This window comes from Sinohyriopsis cumingii, chromosome 6 (genome assembly GCF_028554795.1).
Source record: "Sinohyriopsis cumingii isolate HCF-2022 chromosome 6, ASM2855479v2, whole genome shotgun sequence".
NCBI classification, from domain to species: Eukaryota; Metazoa; Mollusca; class Bivalvia; order Unionida; family Unionidae; genus Sinohyriopsis; species Sinohyriopsis cumingii.
Genome location: NC_142966.1, coordinates 123,253,630 through 123,266,603, shown reverse-complemented (window position 1 = coordinate 123,266,603; position 12,974 = coordinate 123,253,630). Strand labels below are relative to the sequence as shown.

The following is a 12,974-nucleotide window of genomic DNA, read 5'->3' as shown; positions in this document are numbered from 1 at the left end:
TTCATTTCAGTTTAAAAAATGTTGTTATTGTTCAGGATCATTTAATTATTGAGACAAAGAAGTGGTGAAAACCTAAATGAACGGGTCCTTTAGTCACGAAGCTGCCAAAGCACACATATTATGCTAATGCTCAAATTTTAACAAACTGTATTATACTGCGAATGAGGATGGCATAGTGAAAATGTCCGGATTGTCTTTTCAGTATCTGTACAAACATAACTAATTTTGAGTCTCATGAAAAATAAACTATAGGTATGGTTCTCTACTCCTTGTATCTCTGCCTAGTTTCAGTTAGGTAAGAGTCTAAATGTTCGCTTTATTATTGTACATATTTTTTAGTCTGAATTCTTCCTTTATATTCATTTGTATGATTTCTGGGCAGTAGATGAAATAAACGATCACGAAGAACAATGGATAACAGTTTACAGTTGTTAATGCTGAAATGTTTGATGCAGCAGACTTTGTAATGACCTGCTTTAAAATATCATCGATATTAACTTTGGCATACACCCTCTGGGACATGAAACATCGATGCGCGTAACTAGTGACGCTAAGATAGGGTAGTGTGCCCAAAAATTTTTGGTCAGTATGCCAGTAACATTGAAGTCCGACGTGAAGTAGTGGACAGTATGCGAGTCTCGGCACAATGTTCGGTAGTGTGCTAATTAGTACTAACTTTAATGCAGCGGTAATAGAGCAGGGTGAAGGTTAATGTTGGCCATTGTGGTAGTAATGGCTCCACAGTAACGTTGTAGTGCGCGGGTTGCATTGATCAATATGACTGTGTTCGCGGAATAGTGTGCTGTGTAATTGTGTCGCCGGAATAACAATCGTGATAGAGAAATAAATTATATTATAAACTTGCAACGCTAAGCAACAATTGGCAGTACTTAACCGTGTAGACGTATGTGATTGGGCTTCGCTCTATTTGGGTAGAGCTTTTATGGGCAACACACAGCACGGTTCCATCTGGATTCAGTATATCCATTAAACTGAAATCCGAGTTTTTGTCATTTATTGTGCAAATTATTTGAAATGTTCAGAGCCACATAATAGCATGCCAGACAGTGAAGAACCTACGTCATTGTCTATTATCTAATTCCGATAGCCAGTTGGTCACCTTATGGATAAACTGTTGCAAATTGCGGTGCCAGCGCTGGAAATTTCGCTGATTGAGAAATATGAAAGAAATAAGCCCTCTTCGTTATCAACTTCTAGACATCCGTTGGCAACCCTTGTTTTGACGATAACAAGAGTAGATTCTAGAATATAGAGCAGAAGCCTAACTGAACTATGTGGAGGTGGCAAATCGTTGACGTTTTTCCACCAACTTGATTCCAAACAACATGACGCCAATTTTGTAACGAGGTTACCATATAAAATTAAGAAAAAGGCTCAGGATTAGATCCCCCGAAACAAATATTGTGAAAGACTTACTCCTATGACGAGGTGACAGTACACTGTCTGATGAGTGCTCAGGTCAGTCAATATAAACGACGTGTTATAAAATTAAGGTCAATGTACGTTTTACAAATGTTTTTATATACGCATGTGACAGCGTTTAACGACACATAAACACAGTAGTAGCTCTATGGTGCCTGCCAAAAGTTATATTCGACAGATCTAAAACTGGCAAATTGAACAGCTTTGGGTAGGCCGGAATCCAGACGTGCAGTTTCTCTGATGCACGCTGTGTTTGTTTTTATATCTCGTAATATGGCCTGGTCATTACATTTGAGAGACACACTGGGGATACTGTAGTTTACTAACACTAATGAAATATATATTTTTGTATGTCTTTGTCAAATTTTAACTTTGCATACATATGTACTATTTGCTACGTATCTCTTAAGTCTCAATTTAATTTTGTTATTGTATGGATATTTATGTTATTATAATAAATACTTTGTCGGGTGAGGACACCCCAAACTGGAGGCGTGAGTAATTTAGTGTACATTTTTATTCCTTTAGTAGCCTGAAGTAAATGGATGAATAGTTGGTGAATGCAGCAGATAAGAATCTTGCTTGGTCTAGTGTTACAGCCCTATACAAGCATCACCAGCAGTTACACCAGTGGTCGTACATGGCTGAATAGCCACACTTGATGTTAATTCAAAACCATCATGATCACCATTGAAATATTATGTAGAGAAATATCAGAGTGTAGACCTTGTTGCTAACAGTGACTAGGGAATGCATATAAATTATGTTTATCATAAATTCCAACAAAAAGACCATAATAGTATAACAAGTTTCCATTATAAGAAACGCCATTATATGTCTCTATATGAGACTGAATACACTAACCTCATAAACGCGTTTGTCTTCAAAGATTTAATTTATTAAATCTTCCACCCACTCATTACCTTTGCTAAAAATGCTAGAAACAAGTACACAAATAGGCAGGTATAAAGAAAAATAGACGTTCTTACTTGATTTTGCTAGCTCAAAGCTGTCTTTCACATCTATCACGTCAATTATTCCAGAAAATTGGAAATTTTCATCTGGTTGCTCATTGAAGCGCGATACGGCAAAGAGGAAACCAGTCTTTGATGCTTCATCATCCAAGTCGAATATAGCACCTGTAAGGAAAATATTCTGAATACAAATCTTGTTAAAATCTGCATTATACGTTTACAGATGCAGCTATGTCGGCCTATATCGAGTCAAAAATGCGGGACTGTTTGATGAGTATATCCAAACTGAAAAGTACCACTGCTAAGAGTAGCTTTCTATATGTCCATGTACGGTAGACGTTGAAAGAGAAACGTACATTACAATAATAATATCAATACAAAGCATGAAAGAAAAAGCTTAAATAGTGTTCCTTTCAATTTAGGCAATGCATTTCGCTTGCATACATATATTTCGCGATTATAAATTTCGTGAGTCTCTTCAGACTTCAGGATAATTGTTTTAATAATGACGATTACAAAATATCAATACACTATTTGCGGACAACAGTGCTTTTTTCATGGCTCTATTGTACATTGAAATCTTATATTATCAAATATCAGCGTAAAGAAATAATCCACGAGGCGATTTTATTACCTAATTTAATCTGCGATTATTGTATAGCCTTTGCAATATATGATTATGCTATTGGATTTATAACTAATACAAATTGTAGGAATTAAATTATTACGGAACCCACATTCCTGGGCTTTCCTCATATCATCAATCAGAAAGAAATTATGTACATGTTCTTATCACATGCTAGAAATGGTAACTGGTTTGAAAATACAAAATATGCAAAGAAGAGGATAACATTGGCAAGAGAGTACTCATCTGCCTCTCATCTGAACAGATTAAAATAATGGAAGGGCAGTTCGAATGCAAATAATGCCAGTACCTTCTGACATCTAGCGTTCTTTTTCCCTCACTGTGTTCAGCAATATTTGAAAGTTCATTTCAAGGATCTGTTTATTTCTATTTTTAGTAACTCAGTCAAATGTAATGCTGCATCGACACACTGTGTTGTCTTGCAATGTCTTATCATCAGGATCCATTTAGAGGGTTCTTTATTCTATGTTTTTTTTTATGGCAACAGCTGACATATTTGATGGCGGATTTTAAATATCTGTCAATATTTGATAAAGACTTCTTGTTAAAATTATCTGTGTCAAATCTGGTCAATATCTGTACTCCAATTGCTCACATAATTGTGTCTAAACGTTTCAATATTTGCTTCAACACCGACTATCTGTTATGACGGATCAGCATTATCATTGAAAATGTGAAGGGCTTTTTTTTACCAGAATACTTACTGTAAAATATAATTCATTTAAGTCCAGCATTTTAAAAGAAATGTTTAAAGTTGTTTATTGTTATGATTATTTGTTTTTGTTGTTTTGTTTCTACTTGATATAAAGCAGCACTTGTGTTAAAAAGAAAAAGGAAAACTGGCATCATCTGTTTAAATTTTAATGCAATTCATTGTTTGTATTAACATAATGCCAATCTGCTCTGTTTCATATTTCAGCTCCTTTTTGGAAGAGGTTGTGTACTTTTCTTTTGCCCTTCTTTAACATATAAATGCATTATGTTAACTACTGATAATTCTTGGTACCAAGGATGCTCTTCTTTCAAATTAGGCAGAGCATGGCACTGATTCAAAATGGTGATGAAAAGAGTTAGCACACCAAGGAACTAGCACTTTATTGCGCGTAAATATTAGGAAACACCCACATGAAATAAAGAAGATGCTTTAAATGCTTTCTGGTAAGTTTGATGAGTGTGATGTGGTACACCGTTAACTTATACTCGAAAGGAAAATGGATTTTTCAATTAGGAAAGAAGTTGAAGGTCAAAGTAATTTTAGGAAAGTCACAGATTAATTGAGACCGGCACATATTCAGAGTATGGATATTGGATATGAAACGGTCCAGCGCCTTCTGAAAGGTGAGTTGAAATTTTAGTTGTCAAAATAATCTAATAATAAAATGGAATTTCATCTCGCGACATTATGAATAGAGACGAATAGCGCAGGAATTTAACCCCTTCTGCTTTCCGAAGTGTCTTTACAAAAATAAAATATAACCTTACATTATTGTGAACATCGTACCCCAGTCTGACTGAATAAAATCTCAAGTTTTCATCACCAAAGTGAAATTTATGAATATATTTTACTACTGCGTTGGTAACATAACCTTTTTTGCTAGTAATGATAGTGTAAAATTAAGTCAGAATATCGTCATTACCACTACAGAGAGTACTATTTCATTTCCGAGGAAATCTAACGATGTTTCTAAACTGGAGGAACTCTCCAACTGTTGCTTACGTTTTCAGGGTAATATCATCCTGAAAAGTATAATAATTTGGTGATTCTATTGTAAATGACAAAAGTAAAGGGGAGGGGGTAAATTAACAGATACACATAATCATAGTTCATTGCAGAACGAAATAAGACACATTCTCCTTTCACCATAATAGAACTTATTTGGATATTGATTTGGATCAAGAACGAGATCGTTAAAATAAGATTGCCACACGTTTTATGACCTTAAATAGGCAGAAAAACAGGGAATAGTGTTAAATTGGCACGAAAATGTTACTGCAATTATGTGTTCGTGCAGCAGGCAATGTGATAAACCAATTTATCTAAGCAATAAAGTCGACACTCCCGAATACCTGTGATCGAAACACTATATTGCAAGCACCACGAATCAACAAAGTATCAAATTAAATGAATGCGGAACAAACCTATACTACAGCTTCTATAGACTAATGGTGCCTCTACATACGTATTGTCTCCTGTTGTTTTCTACCTTAAAGTTTATATGTCAAAGTCAACCAAAAGATGTTTCTAAAGGTCAGAGGCTCTAACTTACTTTTGATGTATTTCCTTGTCTCTTTAACATCATTTTGCAATGTCCTAGATATGAATGCTAAATATTAGTTTTATCTTAAGACATGCTGGCTGATGGATATACTGTAAGAAGCTGTACAAGTTTAGCAATATGAGTAATTCGGCTATATAGTTTCAATTTTATTGACGTTATTGTAGCCTTATCTACCATGTATTGGATCATGGATTTCAATACAATGTATCACGAGATAGAAAATGATGAGCATATTTATACTTTGTGCCGTCTTTACTGATATTTGCTTAAAAATGTCATTCTACCACTTGGGATCACAAAATCCTGCTTAAGAAACGTTTATAAAAAAATAACTGGTGCAATATTAACATTGCCTCACATGACCCAAGTAAATCGCTATAATTTGTTTCTGGAAAGGCTATGTTTACGTAACTGACGAATATATTCTAGAAACATTTACTTGAATACTGTAATTATAACCGATAGGCTGCTTTATAATAATAAAAATTCACCAAAGATCACAAAGATCATACAAGTGATAGTTATCAACAGCTCGTTATACAATTATTTCTCTATCTGCCACTTGTAATAAGAAAATATACAACGAAACCACACAACAGCTTCACGTTTAACGCTGCTTAATTACAACAGAACGTTCTGGAAAATAACCTTCTAATTATTGCAAATATTAAATAATTAATGTTAATATGTTTTCTATAAGATATGTAGTGAAAGTAAAGTAGACACAGTATAAATTTAAACTGTCAAACAAAATAAAAATTAAGATTAATAAACATCCTTATGTTTGACTTTAAATTGAGCAGTCACATTATGAAAGTAGTCTACACTATTTTAGGATAAAAGTAATCAATTTTCTTTCAGCTACGTTCTAACACAGACTGGAAATACATATTATTTGGCACTTTGTCTGCTATAAATCATTTGCTGCTTAATAAACACATTACCCGGCTAGAGAATAACTCTTCAAAAACCAAGAAGATTAATGTTATATTGTAAAAGATAATGTATCGTGAAATTAGATGAGCATTTTAAACTGCATATTGTTTATTCAGTCGATGGTTAAGAAACCAAATTTTCATTTTCTTTGCAAACCAAGGAACAACAAATTTTGTGATTAGCAGCGATATGAAAATTGACTAGTCAATGATCATAGTCGATTCTCAGATGTTAGTGCTCTTACATCTTGGTTATTTAATCCAATTATAAAATCTGCATCTTAAAAGATACCATATCTTCATAATTACCAAAGGGTGTATTGTAGATGAGCTATACTACCATTTGCATGCATACTCTATTTGCGTTATAAATCCTTTGTTAATGTTCGCAAGTTCATAATGTGTAAATGTTGTGAATTTTGTTCTTTATACCGAACAATTCTGATGAGGGTGTGGAAGGAGAGAAAGCGGATCGATAGTTTTCTTTTGAAGAAAATTTGGTTACATATTAAGGTATGTTATAACACGAAGACTGGTTGTCGTGTGTTGTATTTATTGCAAAGACACCTATTTCAGTTTCACAAATGAAATGATATAATACGGAATTAATCTGGCAAATGAGATTCTTGTCTCCACGTGCTGGACAATTCACAAAGAGCACTAAATAAAGTTTCTCCTGTCGATGGTAGAACAAAAACTAAGGGGCATAAGATAATATATTAGTACATATGTCACAGAACACGTTATACTGACCAAAATTGAAGAATATTTGTTAAGACTATTATGGCATATTTACCATATATGCCCGAACGTCTATATTGTTCTCCTAGATGTATAGAACAAAGGGTTTAGCACGTGTCTAATTCCAAGATATGGAGCATATTGAGAGTTGACAAATATACTGCATGCTGTCAATATCTTCTATAGAATACATATCGCAACCAAAATATAGCATATATATATTGCGCATGCGTAAATGGTTAGATGGTATATTTGGGTTGATTACTTGCAATTTAAACACATTAAAAACCTCAAAGCTACTCTCATTGTCGCTGTAGCAATCACATACAATTTTGTACTTGTCTGTAGGATCCGTTATGTTGTATAAGAGTCAATATTTGTTCTATGCCAACGTCACCGTAATCCCTGAAGGTCAAAAAGTCTTTTCTTATGTACGAACAAGAGTGATTCGTTGTCTAATATATGCTGTGTATCACGGATGCCTGATCATAGCGTATTAGTGCTCTGCTATTCCCGTTTGCTTAAACTCGGACTTTTCTGTCCTTTAAATTCCTAGTTAGAACCGGGGACAGGTGTAGTAGCCAATGATGCTTTTAAAATTTAATTGTAATGACACCACGAATGCGCAAACTGAACCTTGCTTCATTCACAGGTAGCCTGAAACTTTTTCCTTGCATCGTTTTAAACACACGCACACATCACACACGAGGACACAAAATGATGTTTTAAGCTTTGCATGCAACTTTATCTAAATCAGTAACACAGCGGCTTATCGACCCTTCAAACCGCTGATTAGTGTCCTCTTGACTTTATTTGATGAGGTAGTGCCCATGGGAAGTACACCAATTTCACTGGAACAGTCTAGATTAGAATGGAAGATGCTTCTGCTCCCTTACAAGGACTATCTATTTGATTCTTTCCATACGAGTCTAATTTATTTTTATCGTAGGTTCTACTATATGTCAATATGTCACACAAAGCGTTGAATGCAGAAAGATCTATCTAAAAAAATGGAGCATCATCACCTGAATATTCAGCGTGCATGGTCTACGGAAATTAATGTCTTTCGACTCTTGATAGAATGAATACACTGAACTCTTAACGAACGGTTAACACTGGTGGAAATGCAAAAAATAAACACGTCACACATAACGAACCAAACAAACTTTTTAAAAATATATAATAAGACGCTCTTATGTGTAAAAAGACATAGGTCTCGTTTTCTTGGTTCTGGGTTTAACGCCATGTTTCAGCACATCATACAGTGCAGACAAGTATGTTTTGGTGAAAGAAGAATCTGGAAAGAACACCAGAGCACCAGGAAGGTACTGGCAAAAAGCTTTCTCCCATACCCACTTTGGAAGAGTCGAGGCTCGAAGGCACGCCGACAGAGGTGAGTTATGAGTGATCTGTAAAGTCGAGTGCATTAGACTACTTGGTCATCCAGTGCCCCCGAAAAAGAGATATGCAATAATTACGTACAACAAATAATTCATTTGTTACTCACTTATTTGAAATTTCTGTTTTTATGGCGCCAAGGTAGGCATGATTTTGTCTTCAAGACATACAATTACGATGTTTCATTGTATATGCGTCGTGAGAACGTTGTCTGTGCCGTTAGAATCAATATATTTGGTTTAGTAATAGTATACGATAGCTTAAAATAATTAATAAGGCCATCTTTTATCGTTATCTGCAAGGTGTATATAAAGATACTAATGTCTTACATCTCGATTGACGTTCCAGGAAAGACGTTATTAGCATAGAGCTTGAAAGGATTGTACATTGTCCTTCACCACTTCCTTATCTTCTTTCCACTATTGTCGATTTCATAATGGATACAAATTTGCAATCTAGTTTTATGGAAATGTGCATCATTCGATGTCAAAGATGAGTATATAAATCAGATGCCTTAGAATAAGCGTAATTTAAATTGACATAATTATGGTTTATTATTGTTACTAAATATACAAGGAGCATCTTGCATCGGATGACAAGTTTATTAAAAACAAAGTCTACGACATTTGCTGGCATTATAATATTAACCATAACAATTCCCTAGTTAGGTAAATAAAACTGTCAGATATAAAGCCATCCAATGAAGCATAAAGGGATAGTTGACAGATTAAATATGAAAGTATTGAATTTAAATCAAATGTATCAACGATGTTTATAATGGCTTACATTAGGTTATTTCTAAGTGACAAACTTAGCTAACTTATTTGAGTACAGTTATAACATTTATATTTTTATCACTTATATGTCTATACATTGTCAGTAAATGGCTCATAATAAAGAACATCATACTGATACATTCTAATCCACTGCGCACCTATTTGAAGCCTCTAAATCTATGACCCACCCTCAGGTATTATACTTTAAAGTAAACAAAAATTTTTGCCAGATGCTTATTCAGCAGGCTGTATCTTCTGATCACTGCATAATTTTTGCAAGTTTTGACCAGAAAGTTTGTATTTAATTTGTGATGTAATAATTTTGGAAAGCTGAGATAACAAGATAATTTTTCTTCTATTTAATGGTGATTTTACCTGATGATAATAGTCAGTAATGGGCAGTAACAGCATCGTCTTGTTTATGTCGGCCTAAAAGAAAACTAACTTCTGAGTCATCCTTCGGCACTAAGTTTCAGCATATATAGTCATTTCAGTAAGTACTTTTTTCTCCAGTTGAGGTAATATGTGTTCAGCCCACATTGTTTTCTCATGTACGTCTGCTTTTCTTACTTCGTATATTCAATATGATAATTTTCCTAAAAAAAGCTAAAATCAGTATATTTATCTATGGTCAAATTGAAGCGATTCGTAAATGATTTACACCACTACTATCTGTCTCAGAGGAGTACAATTAGTTGCAATTACTGCTGATTTGTACTTGTATTGTAGAGACGAAACTTTATATGCAAAAGACATATCGCACATATCGCATGTGTCTTCATTTATGTAGGCATCTCATATTTCTGTATATTGCTGTATTCATTTAAGATATCAAATATTCTTTTGTGAAACAAATCTTCATTTGCAGAGAAGTGATCGACAAAGGCACATTTTCGTCCAACTAAGATAAAACCTCTGAAAGAAACTCTTCAGACAAGGTCACATCTTTGGGTCACTGACATCTTAAGTGGGAATGATATATCCCTACGGATTGTAAACTCAGTAATGACTCTGATATAAAGATACATAGCAGAAAAGTCCTTTTGAATGTATTCTCATTAGATAATTCTTTTTCTCATTGAGATTTACTTAACTTACTAAAAGCAGAGCGATCTATCTCTGTGTAGCAAAGTAAGAAGCTAATTAGGCAGATTGGTATGTGGATGAAGAGGTATATAAATATGAAGATAGATTATTGCATAATACGGCGAAGAGAATAATAGATGCATAGGTATAGGTATGCATCAATGACTATGAATTCGAAACCCTGACACAAACTGAATAAATAAAGGAAGACATTTACAAATATTACAACGTCGGAACTTTACCATTCTTTTGGGAAGATGTTGATATTAAGGATAACCTTCTATGTTACAACTGTTAAATTTTATTCGTCACAATTCTATGTCAAGTCTAAAATGTGTACTACTCTTCGGAGGCAACGAGACTAAGATTTACTGCAGAGTATAGTAGTTTATGTTCATGTGTTTTTTCGTGAAACACAGTGCTTTCCGAACTTAAAGTAATTTACATGGTAGTATTGCTAATAACATTTTCAGCCATAACGTTTGCACTTTCTTCAAAGATGTGAAAGTCAGCTGTATATTGGTCTCGTTTATTGACCTCATATACAAGCTTTGCTTGGCATTTTCAAAGCATATTCCATCAAACCATACGATCCTTCAAGCTACATATGAACAAATATATATGTTTTTGACACATTTAAAGTGTCTCATAGACGTGTTTCTCTACTGCACATTTTCAGAATGCTTGCTGTGTACACCTGTCTTATTCAGTGTTCTATTCCGCGCCATGTCTCTTTTCATTTATTAATGTGATGTCTAATTCAAAAAGCCTTAACTTAATGTTAGTTCCTTACCTTACTCAATCATTCATTATTTTATCAAAATAAATAATGACCTCCTACACAAAAAGTAATATGTACATTTGCTTTCCGTGTCTTTTAATCACATTGTTTTGTTTGTTAATTGATTAGTTTGTGATTTATATTAGCATGTTCTGTGAACCCAGAATATGTTGTTTGTTTGATTTAAAATCCCTCAATGTCCATATTTAACTTGCACCCCAAAGCGATTTTAAGATATGCATTTTACAATCATAATTCATATGCGCGATCCTAATAATATCTCGTTTTAAATTCAACCAACACTCCATTGTTTTCCAGCAAATAAAGTTTAGAATTACACTAGCGCTGGACGCCTTGGAGATAACACCGAGTCTTTGCTAAAGTAACATTAAATTGTTATATAATGTGCGGTGAAAATATCCACAGCCCAATAAAGCAAAGCAATCTGTTATATCAAATCATATATACCTCATGATCCATAATGTACGATTAGACAATACTCGTATGATCGAAACAAAAAAAGATGTTAATGGTGCAAGATCAATTTATACTGCATATTTTAACACACATCGATTGATAATGATGTGTGTTGAAAAATGGAAGCCACGTGCAAACTGTATATAATTGCTCATAATGTACAATTAAATGAGGAGAAAAAACAAATGAAATGTACAAAAGCATGTATTCCACATTCAACACATTTGATATTGGACATTTTCCCCCACATTTTTCTAATATATTCTCATCAATAAAGGGGCATGGTACAAATGAGACAAGAAATTCATTTAATATGCAAAAACATCATCACAGACATTTGTATAAACATCTTATCAACAATCTTTTAAATTTCGGATACTAAAAGCTGCTGTATCAAACATGTACTGACTCCTGATCATAATTATCACTAATTTAATATTGAAATATATAATCACTTACCTATAGGAATTCTACCCTGGAAAGGCGACGTCAACCAAAAGTGAGTTCCAACACTCAGCCACAAGAAAATAACTTTATTTAATCCCATCTCTTCAAATTAGGCTCGTTATTAATATTACATCAGATCTCTAAAATGTTGAATGTACGCCACATTTCATTTCAACCTCTGTATCTGCAACAAAACATTGACATATATATATATATATATATATATATATATATATATATATATATATATATATATATATATATATATAAAATCTCATCCATAGTAAAGCCTACAGATTGTGCGAAGTTGAGCAGCTCTGGCTCTTATTCTATATGTATTTTGTCAGTAGGTCTAGTTGTTTCTTCTTCAGTAATTGAAGAAACATGCCTTTCTTTGCTTCGCAGGAAGATGTAAAAATGTTACCAGGGAACTTGCACCTTAAGCGAGTAAAATCTGTGATACTGTTCTGGCAGCTTCATCCGATTTTCACGTCTGTTGTGACTTAATTAGGCAAACAGAAGGAATAATTCGTCTTAGTTCATATTTGCAACGACAGACATCGCTGCCGGTATAATTGACGGCTGGAAAATCCTTACACAGTAGAATTTTTTTTTTTTTACAGATTGCTACAGAAATGGAATATTGAACAATTGTTATGGTTATAATGTAACTTCAAACACGTTATGGCAACAACAATCCTAGACCATTAAATTACGAGTTCGACATTAATTTAAATCATATTTGTTTTGAGAACCTTCATCAGATTAAATCACAAACATTATTTTTAGGATTCATTAGAAAGCATGCACTTACGAGAGCACTCCCCAAGAGTAAGAAAAATATAACAAATATGGACGTTTGTGCAATGGTTATCAAGGAAAAGTATATGGATCAATTACTCTACAAAAGAAAACAAAGAATAATAATTAAATAATGTGACTCAAACGGATGCGATTGAACACAATTACATAAATCATTTTAATCATCCTA

General features: G+C 33.7%; 1 protein-coding gene across 1 annotated transcript in view; it reads right to left on the bottom strand.

The window, feature by feature from the left end:
* LOC149797873 (glutamate receptor 2-like) overlaps window positions 1-12,083 on the bottom strand; it is a 179,220-nt gene extending 167,137 nt beyond the window's left edge. The window contains exons 1-2 of the mRNA XM_089960812.1: window positions 11,996-12,083; window positions 2,433-2,582 (exon numbers count right to left, since the gene is read on the bottom strand). Of these exons, the coding sequence (XP_089816938.1) occupies window positions 2,433-2,582; window positions 11,996-12,083 (238 nt within the window). The remainder of the gene's footprint in view (window positions 1-2,432; window positions 2,583-11,995) is intronic.
* Between the last annotated feature and the right edge of the window lie 891 nt (window positions 12,084-12,974).